This window comes from Mustela nivalis (assembly GCF_964662115.1).
Source record: "Mustela nivalis genome assembly, chromosome: 2".
In the NCBI taxonomy this organism is placed as follows: Eukaryota; Metazoa; Chordata; class Mammalia; order Carnivora; family Mustelidae; genus Mustela; species Mustela nivalis.
In genome coordinates this window covers 155,161,761-155,181,120 of record NC_139021.1, presented here as the reverse complement: position 1 = coordinate 155,181,120, position 19,360 = coordinate 155,161,761, and the positions used below count along the sequence as shown (strand labels likewise).

The following is a 19,360-nucleotide window of genomic DNA, read 5'->3' as shown; positions in this document are numbered from 1 at the left end:
TTCTAATGGTCGTGCTTCTTTCCATTTCCCTCCTCTTTGTTTTTTCTCCCATTTTGATACTCTCTCTTGAAAATAACACAAAAGGTTCTCTCTCCCCCTCGGCCTCCTCTCCCTAAAGAAGACCGCTTTGCATGGCAGCGTCCCCCCAGCCACAGTACCCCCAAGGACTCCCTCTACCTGAGCTCACCAAAGCCCTATGTGCCCCCCAGCACCCCCAGCCAGCAGAGGCCCTCACGACCCCAGGCCGGCCCTGAAGGTGTGCGGTGTTCCGGGCCCTCGCTTCCAGGTCCCACGGTCCCTGGTGCTTCCTCCCAACCCCGTGTGGCCACGAGAACAGTTTATAGGGAGAATGTGAGCTCTAACCCACGTCACGAGGCAGATGGGAATAAAAAGGTCAGCAGCTTATATGTCCCGTGTTTATCCAAGAACATCTGCCGGGTGGCCGCGGAAAGCGCCTCTCACGTTGCACGTGACCCAGCCACGGGCACGCCCTTGGAAGCTGCAGGCGCTCGCGCACCGGCTCCCAGCATTGTCCCCCGCACAGCCAGCACGGGAAGGCCACCCTCTGCTCCTCCTGACCCTCCCCAGCCATTCTTTGACATCCGTAAAGATGCCGCTAAGGGTGCTCGGCCTCCGTTCCCGGACGCGGCGAGACCACCTGTGCTAGGCCCCCAGCTTTCCTCTGCTCCCGAACACCGGAAGAGAAAAGAACCTTACCTTTTGCAGCCGTGTTATCCAACCAAGGCAAGGAACTAGGAATGTGTGTGTGTCTTCTACACTGTCTCTCTCGAAGCTCATGCGGGCAGCTCAGTGGTTCTCTGGGCTGCCTCTCCTCCCTCTCCTTGTCAACCTTGCCACAGCTTGAGTCCCAGATTCTGCTCTCTAAACACCTTGGCACAGCCCTCTCTGTCCCCCGCCCTTTCCTGGTAGTATGTAAGTATGCCGGAGTGTGGGATCCGTAGGCTAATAATAGGGTGAGTTACGGGGTGTCGATGTTTGATCGCAAGGGGCCAGAGAAATTCTATTTGCTCCCAAGCTTTCGGGCTCTGCAAGCAGTTCGGGGGCTAAACGCAGCCTGCCTGCCTGTTCTGTTGTTCTCTCTCTCTCTCTCTCTCTCTCTCTCTCTCAAGTGTTAAAAGGACTCAAAAATAGATGGATGGCAAGTCGACTTGGACGGGGTTCCCTATGTGTCATGGAGCGTCAGGAGGCCAGCTGGCCAGCACCGACTGTCTCATGTACTCTGAGGAATGGGCACCAATTAAATAGCTCTCAGAGTACATCACTGCATGTCCAGTCTCAACCGTTTAAATAAGGAATTCCTTCTTCCCTGCCGTGCGCCTTTACGTAACAACCCCCTTATTTCCTACAGGGTGCCTCTTCCTCCAGTTCAGCCCAGCCTGAGGTAATAGTTGTGCCTCTCTACCTGGTTAATACTGACAGAGGGCAAGAAGGTACAGCCAGACCTCCAGCATCTCTGGGGCCCCTTGGCCCCCCAGGCCCGGCGACCACCCCTGCCGGCTCACCTCTGACCTTCCCGACTCTAGATGATTTCATTCCCCCTCGTCTGCAGAGGCGGCCCCACCACAGCCAGCCAGCCGGCGCTGCTGACCCCCACCCCCCCGTTAGCCAGACACCACCATCCTCCTCACCACCTCCTCCGCTGCTCCCTCCGGCCCCGGAGGGCCTCCTCAGAGCCTCGGAGCCTGACCTCACGGGAGCCGTTTCAAGTACCGTAAGCTTGCTGGAATCCCCTCCTCACAGCTGTCCTGAATGTCTGCTCCTGGCGGTGAAAACCCCTCTCACTGAAGTACTAAGCCGCGAGGGACGTGTCCGCTGCCACTGTGCTCGTGTGGCGACCGGACCCGTGTGTGCTTCCCCCAGAGTGCATGCCTCCCGCGCGCGCTCTCCTGCAGCCGCTCACGAGCCCCTCACGTCCCTCGTCCTGTCTGTCCTGTTCGGAATGCACACCTTCCTGAAAGAACTCCGTTTTCCCTCCGAGAGCCTCCGGGGCCTTGCCTTTGGCTCGTGATGCTCTTGAGAGGTCAAGCAGATGTGGTGGTGAGAGCCAAGGGAAGCCGAAGAGCCGTGAGGGGACGCCAGCGGCCGTCTCTCCACCAGGGAGCAGTGAGGCGCCAGGGCAGGAAGAGATTGCCTCTTCTGTTGAGTTAGCAAGTAAACGCTGTTAACGTACCCAGGAGGCAGAGTGTAGGGGTTTTTTTTTTGGAAAAAAAAAAAAAAAAAGAGAGTTGAGTTTAATTGAGTAAATGGATCTTTTTAAAAGCCTTAGGCAGATGTTAGGGCTGTTTTCTCCAAAGGCAGAAAATTGCCAGGGCTCCTGACTAGTGGCTCCCGGGGTTCTTTGTGGCAAAATATTGTATGAAGGTCGAGGCCCATAACACCTCAGGTCCCGTCCCATGACGGCCGAGTCCCCATGGTAGGTGGGAGGGTCCCGAAGTGCTTGAGAGGAAAAGCTGAATCAGGGTACCTAGTCTTTTTTTCTCCTCTTTTTCCACCCTGGGAGTCAGAGGATCTGAGACCGTCAGAGTGAACTGTAAAATGGGAATGGGTGGGTTTACTCATAGGCCTGTGGGCTGCAGTGGGACCGAGTATGTTCGAGTTCCTAGGATAGTGGAGAGAGCGCTCAATGATCATTAGCTACATTGTCGAGGACTTGCCCTTGCAAATGGGGGCGAGAGTCCCTCAAAAATAAGTCATTGGCTAATTAGCAATTAATGAGCTCCTACCATGTTCTGGGCATTCTGCTAGATTCTGTAGGTACAACTATGAACAAGGCACAGCCCTTGCTTTCATAGGGTTTTTGTAGGTACCGTATGGGCCCTCAAGCTTCGGGTACCTGGGATTACCTGAGAGGCATGGAAGCTCATTTAAGTTGTCAACTCCTGATTATATGCCCGGAGTCCTGATTGGGCGGGTCTGCAGAGGGGCCTGGGGCTCTGATTCGCTAACACACATCCTGGGGATTCTGGTCCTCAGGGGCCTCAGACCACATTTTGAGATACAGTGGGTTATATAATTGGCTAATGCAGCTAAATGTCCATAATGTCCCCTTGTGTAAAGGTGGGTGCCTACAAAACTGGCTCTAGAGGTTTGTTAAACCAAAGCCAGTCCTGTGTAAAAACAGGGAAACCTCTTTTTGGCTTGTGGGAGAATATTTAGCCAGATACCAGGCCCAGCAAAGCTGCGGACAGCTTCATTCTGGTCTAGGTCCTCCTCTCAGATCTCTAGATGTGACACAGTGCAGTTAGGTCAGGCCTCTTCAGTTATCCTTCTAGCTTTGAGCTTTGCAGCTCAACCCTGTTGGATTGAGCTAGATTGTTTCTAATGCCCTCCCCTCCCCCCAGCAGTTTATAGATGAATTGAGAAACTGCTCCTGCTTTGGAGGGTCTGTTCTTCCCTTGGGCACAGAGTATTTCTCTAGAGCAGCACGTAAAGCAAGATATGTTTAGTGCCCTCGTTTATTTTACGATTGTGAGTGGTTTTATTGTATACTCTATAATGTATCATCTTTTATGATTATCAGATGGAAATCTGATCTAGATTTTCCTACTGAGTTCTGTTACAGGTGATCCAGAACAGGTTAGTTAGGACAGTGTCCTCAGTTTCTCAGACCTGACTGATCAGCCTGGTGTAGACTTCTAAGGGGTCCTCAGGTGGCCTGGTAACTTCTGGTTGGGCCCCAGATAACAGTGAGGTGAGGATGGGCACTGCTTGGGGTCTTGCACTCAATGAGAACGCTCAAGAAGAACCCCCAGGGAAGGTGGTCAAGCCACAAGCTGAGATTTGCTCTACCTGCGGCTAGTTGAGAGGAAGAGGGAAAAAGAAAATTCATGTGAATTGAATGGGTTCTTTTAGTCAGTAGCCATTTTTGTGATGTTCCAGAAATAAGACTTGTACCACCAAATGAAATTTTGTGGAATATTTCTTGTTCACATGATCTGTCCAGACACCACAGGAGACACTTCTACCTTAAGGAGCCACATGCCCAATTTGTGTGTGTGTGCTTCTTGGGTGCATTCTGGCAGAGTTTTCAGAGATAGATCATTTTTCTTTATTAAATCACTTAGGAAGTAAATTAAGACAAGTATAATTTTTTTCTACTTTACAAATGAAAAAGTGGAGATGAAGACTTTTGAATAAGATCATATTATGCCTCTCGAGCCTCAGGGAAGGATTTTAGTCACTAAATTGAGCTGTTGCCCGTAACTAGGAGCTGCAACATTAGGACACTTTCAGAATTGGACTGAAGCCCTACTGTGTGTTAGGAACTGTCCCTGGTCCTGATACGTTCTCTCTCTTATGGGCATGTGTTTTCTTACTGCAGAGGTTGTTCAGGTACCTTTGCAAATAGACAGCAGCAGTCATTCAGGTGGTGTTTATTTATGAAGCACCTGCTGTTTGCAGGGTGTTGTGCTAGGTGCAAGGGTCGAAAGGAGGAAGGAGGCATAGCTTTTGTCCTACAGGTACTTAGAAGCTGATCTCTCGAGCAAACTAATTGCTTTGAGCCTTACTTTCATCTGGAGAATAACGATCAAAGTCTTGCCTTTCAGACTCCTTAAGAATGACATGCTGGCTGGGGGTCTATAAATTCCAAGATAGAAACTTTATAAGATTTATAAGCATGATAGAGGAAACTGTATACGCATCCTTACTACATATTGAGGTCTTATTTTCCTGTCTTCAAAGAAGGCTGCCATCATTCACATCATGCAAATTATAATTTTGATAGTAATGATTCTATTGGATTTTATAGCCAAAACCTCAGGTTTCTGAAGTCAGGATCTTCATAAGTCTTTACCACTTCAGAAATCTTTGTCACTCCATACTGGAGTGAAAAAAAAAATGTCAGTTAGAACCAGATAACAGAAGCAAGTGCTAGTAAGGCTGAGGAGTGATGCAGATAACAAGAGTGGCTTTCCGGGAGGACCAGTACTTAACTCTTCACTCTTTACATCAATGGCTTCTTGTCCTCACATTGTCTCATGTTTCTTTAGACAAGTGTACTAAACCTTCCTGATTTTTCCTTTAAACCAGCTCTCGTTCTCGGATCACATTTGGAATTGCATGAGTCTTGCATGTTGTTCTACTTTGTTCTGAATTTCCTTTTTTAGTAACCGGAGTGACCCACAGTTGTTACCAGGTGAAAATAATGATGTTGCTGAGACTTCCAGTAACACTCACCCTTGCTCTCTACCCTTACTAACACCAACAAAGAGACTATGCATTCCAGATTAAGCTTCTAACTGGAATTCGCGATGTCTCATTGATTACATTTCTTTTCATAATTAAGGTTCTTGTAAAGCTGTAAATTTCTTCTTTTTAAAAAGCATTAACGTTAGGTTTCATGTAACTTACGGTTGGTCACAGTGTGTGTTCACTTTTCAGGATTCAGGTCCTCTACTAAATGAAGTTTCTTCATCCCACGTGGGAACCGATCCCCAGAGCTCTGCGCCAGCTAGCAAGCCATCTTCTGCCTACCCCTCTACGACAATTGTCAATCCTACTATTGTACTCTTGCAACACAACCGAGGTAAGGGACCTTCACAGGGCGCCCCCAGTTCATTGGCATTCACGTAGCTGTGCTGCGACTTCCAGGGCAGGACTTCTGCCATTCCACAGAAATTTTTACAAACCCCGTCTTTCCCTGAGGTTGTCTGCCCCCGTTTACTCACTCCCATGACCCACAGAGTAGACCACAGCAGGGGGACAGGTCCCTGATTTAGGACAATGTCGGATATCTGTGTAAGTAAGCTGGTGGAGCATGTATTGCACGCCTGGGGCTTTCACAACTATCTTCAGATGGCAGCACCAAAAAGAAAGAAAGAGAAGACAGAAGGGAAAAAGTCTATGCACCTAAACTCCTTTCATCATGAGCACTCGAATCAGAGTTTTGGCTGGAAAATCTAGGTACAGTAAGTAATACCTCTTTTAATAAGTCAGGTGATTTCTTTGACATCATGAATTTTCTAGAAAGCAAAATTTTGATTACCAAAAATTTTTTTTTTTTAAAGATTTTATTTATTTATTTGACAGAGAGAAATCACAAGTAGTCGGAGAGGCAGGCAGAGAGAGAGGGAAGCAGGCTCCCTGCTGAGCAGAGAGCCCGATGCGGGACTCGATCCCAGGACCCTGAGATCATGACCTGAGCCGAAGGCAGCGGCTTAACCCACTGAGCCACCCAGGCGCCCTCCAAATTTTTTTTTAAAAAGCAAGCATAATAGGTGGAAACCTTTATAAACTGTCAAATGTGTTTTTGTGCCTCTGAAGCAGGCACTGGACTTTTCTCTTGGTGACACACTGGCCTTGACTCTTGCCAGCAGTTATCACACTGGGCTGTCACTCAGTGCACCCTCTGGGGATATGAGGCTCACATGGCTGTTTGTCCCTTACGCTGTGCGACCCTGTACAGCTCTGCTGAGGGTTTCCATGTTTCTTTTCTGTTGCTTCTCTTACTGCTTCTGGTTGGTTCTTCCCCTTCTCTGAAGGGGCATCTTAGGCAAAGCACTTTGAAGTAATAGTTGTATCTGTTGACCCTTCTGCTTTAAAATTTTAGAAGATGATTCTAAGTCCCAAGTTTTTACTAGTTGGAGTTCAACAGAGAGAGAAACTTTCCCTTCATAAAAATCCTTTTCAATGTGAAGTGTAAAGTTGTCAAGCTGTTTCCTAGAGCAGAAAGAGCTTTTTAGTCAGAGTTTCAAAAAAGCTGGGCACCAAACCTCTCCTTTTCTTGACTTGCTGCTCGCCTACTGCACAGTTCTCCCAGACTCCCCCCTCCCCTACATTAACTTGGACGAGAATGGAACTGGAGTCTATTTTTAATTGTTTTCCATATTAAATGGAGTTTTCTGTTTCCTGCTTCTAACTTGTAAAACAGATGAATGAAACATTTCCTCTCACTTAAAAATCCTCCCACTCAAATCTTAAATAGTTATTTTTGTAATTTTATTATTTTTTTCATTATGTATGGCCTCCATATTAACCGTCCTCCATGAATCTGTGTTCTTCCAATGATGGTAGGGGTCCCAACCCCCTCCCTAAACTATAGAAGACCCCATTCTCAATAAGGGCCGTACCCCTTACTGGCAATAGCTTTCTCTGCCCAGACAGTGTCCACAGTGCAGGACAAAGTGAAATTTTGGTTCTCTATGAACTTCTTTATGACTCATCTTTAAAAAAAAAAAAAAGTCCAAAGAGAAGCAAGTTAGTTCCCAGAAGGAAAAGCAGTTTCTCTAAAAATGGGATTTATTCCCAAGGCAACTCGGTTTTTGGGAAATGCCAAGTGTAATGTCAGCGGCTTCCACCAAGTCCCTCAGATGACAGCGAGACATCTTTGGGCACAGAAATGCCTGTAGTTCTTTTTTGTTTCTTCTCTGGGCAAATGGAGTCCTCTTATTTGCCCAAAAGCTTTCGGTTCTTGCCTTTCTCTTTTGTGCAGTCCTGCACTTTGGATTTAAAAATCAGAATCACGTTGCCTGAATCACACATCCTGCAGTGAAGGATACAAGTACATTCGTTTTTTTGGAATTAAAAGTAGCTTCTCCTAAAGAGCAAACCATATGTTCCCTAAGGGGGCGGAGCAGGAAGAGTGGAGGAAAATGGAGGCGCCCAGCCACCTAGCCTTGGATCACTAATTGTCAGTGGGGTTTAGGTCGTGTGTTTTGGCCTTGCTTTGGAATTTACTCATCCTGGCAGCAGTGCTCATAGAAAGTACCCATAGAAACAATTTCTTAACTATTGCAAAGTCTCCTGAGGGAATAATAACTTTACTCAACTTCTGGAATTCTAGTTTAGTCATCCTAAAAAAGGTTCCCCCCCCCTTTTTTTTTCCCTTGCCTCAATGGCCCCAGGGCACAGTGTAACAATAACCTTCTCTCTGCGAGCCAGTCCCCACCCTCTGCTGTAGACACAGGAGGGGGCACCACACGTCCGCCCTGGCCCACACTGCACGGCTCCTCATCCCTCTCCTTGACATTTATACCACGGGTCTGAGGGCAGGGCACTTATGATCAGTCTGAAAGGAGGATCGGAATCAGGAAACTCAGGCATGACAAGGTGCCTGGGTCCCCTCGCTCAGAGCACCTTAGTCTTTAACGTGCATGGTCTGGGGAATACAGTCTTACAGATTTGCATGTAGGCGGTCTGGGGCAGGGCTGAGAGCCTGCATTTTTTTCAGCAACTCACAGGATACATTGGTGGTTCCTGTCCCTAGACCACACTGGGGACCAAATGTTCAGTGGCCCCCAGACTCTGGATCTCATGGTCACGGGAAGCAGCCTGGGGACTACCCCAGGGTTGCTCATTTATAAATATAGTAAATAGTACCCCTGAAAAACAACTGCTCTTATTCATGTCATTCCTGTGACATCCATGTCATTCTGTGAAAGAAAGGCCATTTCATATCCCAGAAGGAGGAGCAACCTAGCCTTTGAAGTTGAATAGATTTGCTGTTGTCTGGTGAGGAAGCCCTTGCCTCCAGTTGGCAGACTGGAGTTTGGGACCATAGGCCGGGTGGGCACTTTGATCGGACAGATGAGGAAACCAAGAGCAGAGTTTACACGATTGGTCAACATCCGCTAGCAAGTCGCTGGCAGAGCCGAGCCTAGTGCTCGGCCAGGCTCCTGCCGTCCAGCTGGTGTGAACTTCGTCCGCGTCCAGAGGCGGACAGGCTGTTCCACTGGCTGTAGGTGCCCCTGCTGCTCTGTTTACTTCTCGCCCACGTGGCTTCTGGAGGGAGGGTGGGGCTGCCGCCAAGGGGGTTGGTGACAGCTCCCAGGGGCTGGCAAGTGCTCTATTTTTATCTATGTGGCTGCTTTATATTTAGCAGCTGTGGAAGGTAAAGGTCATTTTTGTGCCTATCCCGAAGCACGTACACACAGAACTCTGAGAAGGAGATCTTGGGCTCCCCTCCACGAGTGCCCGGGAGAGTGAGCAAGTGAGAGACCGTCTGCTGGGGAGCAGTAGTGGCCTGGTGGTCAGGGCTGGAAGGCAGGCCGCACTCAGAATCCAGAAGCCAGGTTCTAGGCCCTCCTCTGATGTTCAGTGTCACCGTGGGTACTGTGTGCTGCTTATCTGAGGTGTCTCAACCTGCCCGCCCTACCTGCTAGGGTTGTTGCATAGATTCAAAGTGTTAACGTGCAAAAGATCTTAAAACAATGTCTGGTGTTTGACAGAGCTCTCGGGAGCTGGGAGCTTGTATGGTGACAGTCACAATTCTGTTCCCTTCTGAACGTACTGAGACTGGGGTCGTCGTAGGGTCCTGGTCCCTTGGAACCAGGGGAGTTGGGAGGGTCTCCTTCCATGTCAGATCACCTTGAAACCACATGGAAACAACCAGCAAACAGTGACCGTTTCCTGAATCTTGGGGCAGATGTGGGGGGCTGGTCCTTAGAGACACCACACCTGGATAACTGAAGCCACAGTAATGCCCTTGCCCTTGGCTGGGTGTGGTGGCCACGCCACAGTCCGCCATCTGAGCCCAAGGGGCAGTCAGGATGCCAGTTTGGGGATACTCACAACTTTTGGCAGGACTTCCTGGTCTTACCGTGTCTGTGTAAATCTCACGATGTATATCTTTTCTTTTCTTTTTTTTTTTTAATCACAGAACAGCAAAAACGACTCAGTAGCCTTTCAGGTAGGTGCCAAATATTTCTCTATACACTAGCACCTCAGATGTGTGAGCAGCACAGTCTGATGAGCTCTTCTGATGTGCTGGGGACTCTTTGTTGCTGGGCCACATGGATGGTGAAAGCAGGTGCCGTCCCGCCTCCTCCTTGCAGCCTGAGGGGCAGAGGAGGCACCCCACACCAGTGACCCCAGCTCATACACAGGCCCTGGGCGGCCGTGATCAGCTCCTGGATGGGTCGGAATAGGGTCCTGTGAATAAAAAAGAACAAAAGGTTATGCCTCAGGTGGAGTGTTCGTGATAGGCCTCACTAAAGAAGTCCCCTTTCTGTCGCTTCTAATCCCTCTCCTAGGATGTGACGAGTCAGGGTTAGGGAATGTACGCAGCTTCTTTACTTACCGGGTGGCAAGCCCAGATGCCGGTCAATGGTGCGTGACAGGCCTGGGTGAGAGCCTCTAGACCAGCAGGGCCTGGAAGTGGGGGTGGGGCGTGAGCAGCCGTCAGAGTCTCCAGGAGAGCTGGTCCAAAACCCAGATACCCAGGCCATAGCTCCAGAGATTTGGATGTTGCGCGTATGGGTGAGCACCCGTGTGTCTAACAGGTTCCCAAGGATGCTGAGGTTGCGCGTGTATTGAGCAGGCTTGGGAGCAAGTCTCGTCAGGAACTGGCAGTGGTGGGCTTGGGTCTGCTAGATCCTCAGGTGTCGGGGCTCCCTCCCTGATGAAGCGCAGCCGTGTGCAGGCAGAACCGGGAGGAAGCCCAGGGATGGGCAGCTTTTACCATGTCCTTAGGGCTCTCTGTAGCCATTCTGCCCTGAGTCCTGGTCCTCCTGCTTCCCCATGGGGCAGCTTAGGCAGGCTGCTAATGCTCTAAACCACAGGTCAGCTTTCTGACCTGCCAGATAGGGAACATAGTAGTGCCACATAGGTCCTGCGTATGAGCAGCCCAGCACCAAGCCTTGGCACACATCAGGTGCTTAGTAGACATGCATCTCCGTGATCCGCAGACACCACTGTTAATTCGGTCCTCATTTTATTGAGTGCTTACTTTGGATCCCACCCCGGGCCGGGCTCTGTGGCAGTATCTGGGAACTGTGCTGCCCTCCAGCAGCCCATGGTGTGGTATGATGGTTCATAACTTTTTTTGGTGATGGACTCATTTGGAGAATCTAATAAAGGTGGTAGATTCACCTCTAGAAGAAACCACATGTGCTCGCTTCGGCAGCACATATACTAGAAGAAACCACATGTGTCAGATGGGCACTTGGTGGGTATTATAGATACGTGTAAATCTGGGGCAGGAATCCCTGATCTCATGAATACACAAAGCCACTGTTTTCTGAGCAGCTGCTTCATGATTTCTGTTACTTCCTGCTACTGCTGCCCTCGGGATTTGTGGAGAGCCCAGTGGGGGGGAACACGGGGTTCTCACACCCTCTCCGCTTTATCGGGACTTGGCCCCAGGACCAGCACAGGCTGTGGCTGAGCACAAGGTGCCCTTCGCTGCCCCCTCCTGACTCTGCCACACCAGCCCACTTCAGCGCCTGGCCCCTGCCCAGGTTGGCAGAGAGCTGAGTGGCTCTGAAACAAAGGGAGCTCCTGGGAACACGTTCCTGCCTTTGGGATTTGGGAAGGAGCAGTGGAATGGATGAAACAGCTGCCCAAACACAGGTTAGGAGGCCCAGTGTTTGCTCCTGGCTCTTTTTATTGACATCGTTTTTGCCCGGGTAAGTGACTTTACTTCTCTGCAGCATAGCTTCCTCCAAAGAGGCATGAGGCTCATGTGCGACAGGAAGGGGGGGGTGTGCTCTGCCCGCCAGAAAGCGCTACACAATGTTAGGGCTTCTCCACCAGGCTGGCAGGCTCGGGCCACTTCCTTGGCTCCAAAATAAGCTTCATGTTTCCATCTTCCTTGAGTTTGGGGGCAGAGCCACTAAAGGTGTTTGATAAAGTGGGGCATAAAGTAAGTGCTCACTTAATGTTAGTTTTTGTTGACAAAGCAGTGGCACGATTTTGTTTTGAAGGAGAGCGGCCCAGCTGGGCTAACTCCAGTCTGCTCCCCAGCATAAGTACCTCGGGTGATGGCACTTGAAGGGCCACCCTTCTCACCCCAGCCCCCTGTCCCTAGTGGGTTTTTATCAAGCCTTAATGGGGCTTCTTGTCCAATGGCATTCATTCGGGACAGAGACCCACATGGCGTTTGGCCGTCAAGCCATGGCTCTCTTGGGGAGGTGCGCACAGAAGCAGGTCAGGGCTAGGGCCGAGGGTCTGGCACGTTTTCCTCAGGGAGGTGTCGGCACTGCTGTGGTCCTCGATCACAGAGTTTTGGGTGTGAAGGGAAGGAAAGCTGTCCACAAACACAGAGGCCGTGTCCCAGGTTGTCAGCATTGTCACTTACTGAGTGGCCCTTTGCAGCAACTTCCTTTTAAACGTTCAGTTTAAAACTGAACGGAGATGCTGCAGGAGGTCTTGCTGAGGGAATCAGTATTCCTGAGAAACAGCAGCCACCCCCCTTGTCCCGTGGATGTCACTGGGTGGTCCTGTCACCTGCCTGGTACAAGAAAGTGTCACGTTAGGTTTTCACTATGTAACAACAACAACAAAATTTTTTCCTTTGAGGCTGCCGTTCATCTTTCTGTGCCCCAAAATCCACTCAGTCATGAAGCCCATGATCACAAGCTTCCAAAGTATAATAATTCAGGGCACATTTTTCTAGAGCCAAAGACCTCTGACCACTTTGGAACGAATCACTGGACTGTCACCCCAGTTTTGCAGTTAGGTGATTCTTGTTGGGGCCACCTGCCCTAACAATGAAAATATATCTCTGGGTCTGGAATCCCTGAGAACGCCAAGTCCGTGCAAAGAGAGGACGTGGGAGTGAGGAATGTGAGCGCCTCCAAGCACTAGGTGAGATGGCTTGGAGTCAGCCCCACTGCTGCTTCCTGGTGGCACTTAGGAAGGCCTTTCCAGACGGGAGGAAAATGCTCAGCAAAGCCACAGTAAGGGTAGACTTGGGTGACTTGAAATCACCCTGCACTTCCAGGCCTCCTGCCAAGTCTGTGGCCTCCTGTTGGCACTGCTGGGGGCATGAGAACTCATCCCATGAGTCCAGTCTGGCCTCACCATCCTGTGAAGCGCATGGCGGTGACGCTGGGGGTCGGGTTGTCTGAAGCGTACGCTGAGCTGGGTCTTGGGCAGAATGTTTAGAAACCACTCTATGATCGCAGAATGAGTACTTGTTTCAGGAGTTGGTTTGAAATCCCAGCGGGGTCACCGCCCCCTCCACTCCGGGTGGGCAGGCTTTGAAGGTCATAGCATCTGAGCGGTGTGTCCCCACTTCCCCGGCCCCTCCTTCGCACGGGGACATCTCTGACTCAGGCAAAACCTCGCATGTACCGTCGGGCCCCTCCTTTCTGCTAGAGTTTACTCTCTAAACAGCCCTCTGCACTCTTGCCTTTCCCAGGGGTGAGAAGTGCTCCCTCAGTCGGTGACCAGATCCTGATTGAGCACCACCGCCTGGATGCCAGGCTGCCCCTAGCTCCCCTTCAGTCTCACTGCCAGGGCGTTGCTGCTAGGACTTAGCCTCCCCCAGCTCAGACCTTTTTGACCCCCAACCTCTTGGCCTCTCTGGTTGCCACCTGCCATAGTCTTCCTTGTGTGCTGACCACCTCCCTACTTCCTTCCCTGCCTCCTGCTCCCAGGTTCGTCCCTTTCTCTGCAGTCTGGCACCCACCCCACTGCCCTCCGAAACTTGCTCCCTCGCCAGTGATCCCGTGACTCTTGCCTAATGGCATGCCCCATTCTCCCGGTGTTCCTTTTTCGTCCTTCCTTCCTTTCATGGGTTGAATCGTCCGCTTCTTGGAATTCTCTTCTCTGGCTTCAGTGATGCCGCACTGTTTCTCTCAGGTTCACCTCCTTTCCCTCTGATAACTCGTGTGTTTTTTGGGGGATCCCTTTTGCTCCACAGCCTGTCCCTGCGACATCCTTTAGCTCATGACAGCCCTTGACTCTGCCCTCATGGACTCCTCCGTGACCTCTTCCGTTGCGTTACTGCTGATGGCTTAGGAATGGCACTCCCGCCAGGGCCCCTTACCGGGGCTCTGCTCCCCCTTTCTTTGAGGGCATTTCTGCTTGGATGTCTCACTGTCAAAGTTACTGTGTCTGAATGAAGGCAGCCATCTCTCCCTGCCTTACCTACCCCAGTCCCTTTACTAACTTCCGTTTGGATCAGGCCAGGCTTGGAGCCTTGGTGCCGTCTTGGAAGGCCGTACGACAGGACAGGGTTCAGAGAGACCCGCTGGGGTCAGGTGTCCCTAATCCACATCCTAGCTTGGCCCCGTGGCAGCTGTGTGACCTCGAGCAGGGCATGTTAATGTCTCTGCTTTGGTGCCCCAAACTGGGTTTTTTTGTTTGTTTTTGTTTCTAGTGAATGGATAATAGTTTCTTCCTCATAGTGTTATTGGGAGGATGAACTGAGATCATGGATATGAAGAATTGCGCACAGTGCCTGGCCCCTGTGTAACTCAGAGTAGTTCAGAGGCTCCTTGCATTTGCTGCTGCTGTTCCCCCTGCCAGGGGCACCCTTCACTTCGTGTTTGGCTCCCTCCGAGATGGCAGCCCTGAACTTAAATTCTTCAGCTAAGTTGGATGCGGGTTCCTTCTGCGCTGGCCATCCTGCACTCTCACCGCCGGCTCTCTCGCCCTTTCTGCCCACTGGCCGTCAGCTCCTTGCAGGCCCCCACCCTGAGAGGTCCATGCCCCATGACCGTAGGACGTGCCGTGCAGAGCCATGACGCCTTCCCGTAGTAAGGGACGTGACTGGGAATAACAGAATATACGATCTAAACACCTGGTCTGTTTATTCACTCTGTAACCTCCAGTCCTGAACCCGATCAACTCTAATGTGCACTCAGCGATGGAAAGGGTGACGTAGGTACTACTCTGCTTGGCCACTGTAACTTGAAAGCATCCATAAGTAGTATGTAAACAAATGGGTGTGGCTGTGTCCTGATAAAACTTGACTACGAAAACAGGCGAACGGGCCCTCATTTGCCAACCGTGCTCTCAGTGAGACTCATGCCTGTTGGGAATTAGTAAACACACTTGCCCCAGCTGGGTTCTTCGGGAGATTGCTGCTTCGGAGCCACAAGGAGAGCTGCTGTAGCTAATGCCTGTTCTCCCTTCCAGATCCTGTGTCAGAAAGAAGAGTGGGAGAGCAGGACTTGGCACCAACACAGGAGAAGCTCACCTTACCTGGGAGGGCTACTGAGAAAAAGGCGAAGGATGACAGTAGACGGGTGGCCAGGAGCGCTCAGGACCTGAGCGATGTTTCCATGGATGATGTGGGCATCCCACTTCGGGTACGAATATGGACCCCACGTCCTATTTAAGCTTCCTCTTACGCCGGTGACATATGTACACCTGAGTACCTGACCCTACTTGTGGCTGACAAAGGCCTTAGACGGAAATCCTCGCCACTGCCTACTCTCCAGACCCGCGGAGGGCCGCAGAGCTTCCCAGAGCTGTGCTCTGGCCTCCCATCCTTCCCTGGTCCTGAGCTCAGAGGGCAGCAGCTTTCCTTAAAGCATGTTAGATGGTCTAAGTCTCATGAGAAAAGGGTCCGGGGTTCCAGGACTGTGGGGGAAAAGCAGGGTGGAACACAGAGCCGTTTCTCTGCAGTAGAACTTCTGGGAATCTTCAGGCCGGTACCTGTTCTAGGGGAGGATGTCGTGGTCAGCGTCTCCCAGTCTCCCTTTTGTGTCCTGCGGAGCATGCTCAGAAATTGCAGGTTCAGGATTACAGAACCCTGGGGAGAGCATGGGGCTCAGGGTCCCTGTTAATGTGTTCAGGAAGAAGTTCCTCTGGCTGGGAGAGACCCTGTCACACGTGGTGAGCAAGAAGCTCTAAGGGAGCCACAGAATGGGTTCAGCTGCCCAGTTGTCCCCCTCTGCACAGGCGCGGCGGCCTCCTGCAGGCCCCCTGGAATTCAAGGGGAGCCTGCCTTTGAAAGTGGATTAGGGTGAACCCCCTTTTGTTCCAGTAACCCCTCAGAACACTAGCTACAGTGTATCTCTCTACGGTCTCCATGTAATGAGTGGACCGTTTCTGGTGTCCCTTTGGAGGAGAAGTATAAACAACCATGGGCTGAGCCTTGGAAGAACTGTTGTCTGGTCCTAAGTAACACTAAGCATATAAGAACAGTCATTCGCAGGAAGGAAGTTGTGCTGGACGGTCATTGCCACCGCCGCCCGCGGACTGCGCGATCTCGGCATTCACTCTGCAAGGTGAACGCAGGTAGAATTCCCACTTCATAGATGAGGAAGCAGGGACTCAAGATGATTACAGTCCTTACCCAGGATGGTACAACCTGCCAAACCCACACCACACACTCTGACTCCCAAACCCGCACCCCTAACCGTCACGTGAGGTGACCTTCCCACTCGCCTCCACGCCAGCTCTGTGACCTTGCGCATCGTTTTGACTTTATTCCTCATCTCTAAAGTGAGAGTGAAAATGCGTGATCTAATCACCCATCTCTACCCATCCTTGTTTTATTTTCCTCTTAAAAACAGCTCAGCTTTGGGATGAAGGTGAAACTCTCTGGCCCTCTTCAATCACGCGACTGCGCTTCTGCCGAAAAAGCTGATATGGGTGGGGGCATGCAGATATTCTTTGCCTCATGTTTCTAGGAGGCTTTACTTCTGCTTAGTTGTCTCTGAAAAATGAAATTGTATGAATGAACACACTTCAAGTAGATCTTCCATTTATTTTTTTCAAAATCAAACATTGTAGCTAGTGTTCTGAGGGGTTACTGGAAATCAAAATTTTTTTTTTTCAAAAAATCCTTTTTTGGCCAATTATTACTCTGTAGATTCAGGTCTGAATCTCTTGGTCTGGCTATTTTTTTTTTTTTAAGATTTTATTTATTTTATTTTAGAGGGTGAGTGTGTTTGAGCAGGGGAAGGGGCAGAGGGAAAAGGAGAGAGGCTGAGTGTGGAGCCCAACACGGGGCTCGATCTCATGACCCCAAGATCATGATCTGAGCCAAAATCAAGAGCCAGATGCTTAACCGACTGAGCCACCCAGGCACCCCTTGGTTTGGCCACTGTGTCTCAGATGTTTTGCATTTTAAAAAAATTTTTTTTTTTTATTTAATTTTATTTTTCTGTTTTGCGTTTTTAATAACGACTTAAATGTGGGGTCACCAAGATGTATAGAGTAACGTAAGTTTTGGCTTCAGATATTGTTACTTTCCAGAAGCTGTGATTTCATGATCATAGAAGTTCTGAAATGTGCTAACCTTTCCATCTTATTTTACTCTTTGCCTTTGTTTTTCTCTAGAACACCGAGAGATCCAAAGACTGGTACAAGACCATGTTTAAACAGATCCACAAACTAAACAGAGGTACTGATTTTCATTTGTAGAAGCTATGCTGTGTTCATGCGTTGACTGTTGTGGTGAGGACTTAAACTTGCTTTGCTAGGATGTCAGAAGGCTGGGCCCTGTGCTCAAATCACTGAGCAGCCTGCCTGAGCCCAGCCATACGCCTGCAGACAAGAGCAGGGAGGGACCGCTTGTGCTCTTCCTCACATGCGGGCTTTGAGGTCAGCTCTCAAGTCCTCCCTCCCAGGTGTTGTGGGATGTAGCAGGTTGAGCCCAGCACTCCGCCTGTGCTCCAGCATCTGCCTGCCGGGGGGATGTGAGCAGCTCTGATTCCCACCTGCTTCCGGCTTTAGGTGCAGCTCCCCCACCCCTTGTCAGCCCATGACTGCCTTGTGGGCAGAGCAAGTTGAGAAGGCACTGAACTGGGAGTAGAGAGAACTGGTCTGACCTGGCTTCAGTCCCCCAAGCACTGGGCCAGTCACATACCTCTCCACATTCAGCCCTCTTCCCTTCCTCCAAGGGATGTCGCAGGGTCCAGATGAGAGCAAATTCTGTCTTAGGAAGTAGCATGCATGGTGCACCTGTAAGGTGGTATTAAAATGAAAAATAATCTTCCCCAGCTGGGAGCCAGCACTTGGCAGGTAGCCCTGGGAGCCAGTCAAGAGCTGACACAGCAAAGCCCGCTCAGGCTCAAAGAGAAGCGCTTTGGGATCAGGGTCCCACTGGGCTTGATCCCGCATGGTGGGAAAACCCTAGGCCGGTGCTCGGGCAGCTCATGACCCCAGCAGCTCCCATCCGCCTGCGATGCCCGTCAGCTGGTGGGCGGGGATGCAGCTGCCCCGTGGGAAGGGCACCACTCCTCCCAGGGGCAGTGCATCCTGTCGTTCCCTGGGGCCAAATCCAGTCTGGCCGCCTGGCACAGAGGACACATGAAGGCAAAAGGAAAGCGTTCTGGTTGGTGTCGGCCTAAACCGCAAGTAACCGATCGCTCTGATTAGCTGCAGATGTCCACTAACTTCACTGGTGCTGAGCTCCTACAGTGTTCACAATGAGCCTGGCTGTGCCTCTCTTCCAACTCTTTCAGAGTACCGAGATGTTCAGTGTTTAGTGTTTCTAAACCAAGAGCAAATCCACTATGGTTGGGTGGATGAGCTCAGTCATGGCAGGGACGCCAAAGGCCGGGTCTCTGACTAGGTGGTGTCCATTCTCTTGGTCATTTCCTCAAGCCAATGTCCAGCTCCCCCAGCACTCTGTGTCTCTTTCACCTTGAGTCCTGGCTTTTGCAGCCCAAATGCCAAGCCACAGGAGCATATGTGAACAGTCTGTTACTCTGTCCCACGGGCAACATCACTTCTCTCTTGGGAGGGATTAACTAAACCCAAATTACAGTTTCTAAATGAAACCAGCTGCCCTAATGGTAGGCAGAGATGTGCAAAAATTTAAGAATCCACTTGTTTGTTTGGAAACTTGAAGCTTTGTGCTAAATCCTTTTTGCTTACTAGAGCCTGTGTATATGTAATTCTTTGTCCAAGAGGAAAAATGATATTGTCCCTTTAGATGTGTCTCAGTAATTCAGGCAAAAGGACTGGATTTTTTAAAAGCAATTTGAATTTCTTTCATATCACTACTGAAGCTTAGTATGTTCCAGAATTCAAGGAGCCTTAACTGTGTGCAGATCCCTATTCGTTCATTCTCTCCGTTTGTATCTTCCTCTATTCTCTCTCCCAAACCTGTTCCTCTGCCAGACACTCCTGAAGAAAACCCTTATTTCCCTACGTACCAATTCCCCGAACTTCCTGAAATCCAGCAAAATTCTGAAGGTACCATAAACTTAGACAGTGTATCTGTTGTCCTAGCCTTAAATTAATTCTTATAGTTCCATTCTACGAATAAGATTTGGCTTTTAGATTTTGTTTTTATAGTCCTGTTTGGTTGGTGAAAATTTTATTTCACTTATTTGCATGATGTGCTATATTAAAATGACTAAGGCCTTCCTAATTCATTAATCTTGTGTTCAGCGTGATGCCGTGTGCTTGAATAACACTAAAGAAGGTAATCATTCAAAAGAGTCAGTTGCGGGATTTGTGAGCTCCTCCACTTCATGGTGGGTAGTTTCAAAATCCACTGCTTTTCTCTGCTACAGAGGACAATCCTTACACTCCTACCTACCAGTTTCCAGCATCTACTCCTAGTCCTAAATCAGAAGGTAATTAAAGGAAACTCACGTGCCTCTCTTTGTGCTGGTGCTGTTACTTTCTTCTTCACCTTGGGTTTTTTTCTGGTGGCTAATGGGCTGTCTCCCAATCGTTTGCTTCCCCCAACCTTGTGTTTTGTTGG

General features: G+C 50.0%; 1 protein-coding gene across 50 annotated transcripts in view; it reads left to right on the top strand.

Moving 5' to 3' along the window:
* Positions 1 to 19,360, top strand: part of SORBS1 (sorbin and SH3 domain containing 1) — a 226,192-nt gene that overhangs the window by 133,226 nt on the left and 73,606 nt on the right. For 16 of the 50 annotated variants that reach the window (XM_082721996.1, XM_082722037.1, XM_082721990.1 and 13 more), the window contains 8 exons: positions 85 to 744; positions 1,370 to 1,732; positions 5,404 to 5,548; positions 9,620 to 9,649; positions 14,827 to 14,999; positions 16,981 to 17,044; positions 18,769 to 18,843; positions 19,167 to 19,229. In XM_082721996.1, the coding sequence (XP_082578122.1) occupies positions 85 to 744; positions 1,370 to 1,732; positions 5,404 to 5,548; positions 9,620 to 9,649; positions 14,827 to 14,999; positions 16,981 to 17,044; positions 18,769 to 18,843; positions 19,167 to 19,229 (1,573 nt within the window). The remainder of the gene's footprint in view (positions 1 to 84; positions 745 to 1,369; positions 1,733 to 5,403; positions 5,549 to 9,619; positions 9,650 to 14,826; positions 15,000 to 16,980; positions 17,045 to 18,768; positions 18,844 to 19,166; positions 19,230 to 19,360) is intronic. The other 34 variants (XM_082722032.1, XM_082722015.1, XM_082722017.1 and 31 more) reach the window with 13 other exon arrangements.